Raw genomic sequence first — 2,792 nt, forward strand, 5'->3', positions numbered from 1 at the left:
GTGTGTGTGTGTGTGTGTGTGTGTGTGTGTGTGTGTGTGTGTGTGTGTAAATAAGAGGGAGAAGAAGGGGGAGAGGTAAAGAGAGCCAGAAAGTAGAGTAACTAAGTATGGGATTCTAAGGAGGTGGGTGCTAGCAGATCCTAGTTCAAAACCAGCCTGGTCTACAAAGTGAGTCCAGGACAGCCAAGGCTACACAGAGAAACTGTATCTCAAAAAACCAAAAACAACAAAAAAAGTAAGTGATTGTTGTCAGTAGTATTTATGAGTGCTAGTCTCTTAATGAATTGGGTGAGCTCAGAGGAGGAAAATAGCATGTGCATTAGTTACAACTCTGTATCAGATTCCTTTAAATCTGTGTTTTTATGATTTGTGTATGTGTGAAAGAGATGATTGGCAGAAAATATACTGATTGATATAGGTAGGTGTTCTCTTAGAGGTCTAAGATCTAATTTTGTATGTTGTGTCTAATTTTTATTACATAATGCATTTTCATCTATTCCCAGTAGAACCTCTGTATTACTGGCAACAAACTGAGGATGATTTGACAGTGACAGTAAGACTTCCAGAAAACAGTACTAAGGAAGATATTCAAGTACAGTTTTTGCCTGATAACATCAACATTGTGCTGAAGGATGTCCAGGTTTTAGAAGGAAAACTCCATTCATCTATTGATCATGAAAGCAGTACATGGACAATTAAAGAGAATGATAGGTATTTTGGTAGTTTTACATTTGAATTTTTTTTTTTATTAATTACAATTTATTCACTTTGTAGCCCAACTGTAGCCCCCTCCCTCAGTCCCTCCCAATCCCACTCACCCTCCCTCTTCTCCTCCCATGCCCTTCCCCAAGTCCACTGATAGGGAGGAGTCCATTTGACCCTAGCCTATGAGGTCACATCAGGATTGGCTGCATGGCCTGGTAAGGCTGCTCCCCCTTCAGGGGAAGGTGATGAAAGAGCCAGCTACTGAGTTTATGTCAGAGACAGTCCCTGTTCCCCTTACTCCCCTTCAGTCTCCCCTCTTGGAGACTAAACTGCCATGGGCTATATCTGTGCAGGGGTTCTAGGATATATCCATGAATGGTCCTTGGTTGGAGTATCAGTCTCAGAAAAGACCCCTGTGCCCAGAATTTCTTGGTTCTTTTGCTCTCCTTGTGGATCTCCTATCCCCTCCGGGTCTTTCTATGTACCCCTTCTTTCATAAGATTCCCTGCACTCTGCCCAAAGTTTGGCTATGAGTCTATCTGCTTTAATACTATGCTAGGTAGAGTCTTTCAGAGGCCTTCTGTGGTAGGCTCCTATCTTGTTCTTTGTTTTCTCCCTCTTCCAATGTCCATCCCGTTTGCCTTTCTGAATGCGGATTGAACATCTTAACCAGGGTCCTCCTTCTTGCTTAGCTTCTTGAAATTTTATTTTTTATGGCTTTACTTTTTAATTTTTTTCTCTCTACAGTAGGTACATTGAAGGTGAATATAATAGTTCCAACCATATTGATGTTTTTTCAGATAGACTAAAATGCTGAAACTACATAACAAATGTAATTAAGATTAAAGATACTGCTGTACTTGCTGTTTTCATTACCAGTTGTAGCTGCAGTAATGACAAAGGTGAAACTATTTGCGTGTTTCAATTTGTGCTTTTAAAACACTGTCGTTTAATTTGGTTATAAAATAATACAGCCCCATTTTTAGGTAATAGCATGAGAAATTTTCCAGTCCCACTAATCACAGGTATATCCTGCCCCCAAGTGACTGTTTGTAGCTTCCAGAAGCATGTTCTGTTTATTCTATGAAATACTTTAGTTTTCAAGGAAAAAAGTTCTGCTATATACTTGCTTTTTTTTTTGCATAAGCAAAAGTTACTTTTAGATGTTTTTCCATTAAGGGTACATGATTATTTTCAGTCCTTCATTGTGGCTTTTTAAAGTTGTGTCTGTTAATAGATCATTATTTAGTCTTCTGTTGAGCAATTACAATATTTCTAGCCTTTTACTACAGTGAATAATTATGTTATTTTGCATGTATAGGAAGATAAATTTCTTCCTACAAAGGATTAATATTTCTTTCAGAATTTTGAGAAACAAATTTTACTTCAGTATAAATTAATCATTTATATTTCTTTTGTGTCTTCTGATTTGAAACACAAAAAAATTAAAGCATAAAAGAAATACATGATAATTAAACTTTAAAATGTTTGTGCTCTTCAGAATAGAAAAGTCAAATGATGTGGTAGAAACCTTATATCCTAGTATTTGCCAAGCTGAGAGAGGAGAATCAGGAATTGAAAGTCAACCTCAGCTTTTTCAGGTCTAAGGTTAATCTGGGTTACATGTCTCAAAACCTGTCTCAAAAATCAAAATCAGTTTTAAAAATTTGAATGTTTTTCCCATTCTCTAAATGCTATATTCTCTAAAAATGTATTTAAGAGATAAAGAGACAAGATATCAGAAGCTTGAAAAGATCTCCCATGATCAGTGTGATTAACATAGTGAAAATGGCCATCTTACGAAAAGCAATCTACAGATTCAGCACCATTCCCATTAAAATCCTAACAATTATTTACAAACCTTGAAAGAACAACTCAACTTCATATGGGGGGAAAAAAGCAAAAAAAAAAAAAAAAAACAAACAAACAAACAAAAAAAACCAGGATAGCTAAAAGAATCCTGGTTCTTTCCAATAAACTGCCAGAGGCCATCCTTGATTTAAACTCTACTGCAAGGCTATAGTAAGTTAGTTGGATAGGTAGATAGATAGATAGATAGATAGATAGATAGATAGATAGATAGATAG

General features: G+C 36.3%; 1 protein-coding gene across 3 annotated transcripts in view; it reads left to right on the forward strand.

Annotated features, from left to right (window-relative positions):
* Nudcd1 (NudC domain containing 1) overlaps positions 1-2,792 on the forward strand; it is a 58,256-nt gene that overhangs the window by 35,027 nt on the left and 20,437 nt on the right. For 2 of the 3 annotated variants that reach the window (XM_055626702.1, XM_055626704.1), the window contains exon 6: positions 504-711. In XM_055626702.1, the coding sequence (XP_055482677.1) occupies positions 504-711 (208 nt within the window). The remainder of the gene's footprint in view (positions 1-503; positions 712-2,792) is intronic. The other variant, XM_055626703.1, reaches the window with a different exon arrangement.

The sequence above is a fragment of the Psammomys obesus genome, unplaced genomic scaffold, assembly GCF_907164565.1.
Source record: "Psammomys obesus unplaced genomic scaffold, mPsaObe1.curated_primary_1811, whole genome shotgun sequence".
Taxonomy (NCBI): Eukaryota; Metazoa; Chordata; class Mammalia; order Rodentia; family Muridae; genus Psammomys; species Psammomys obesus.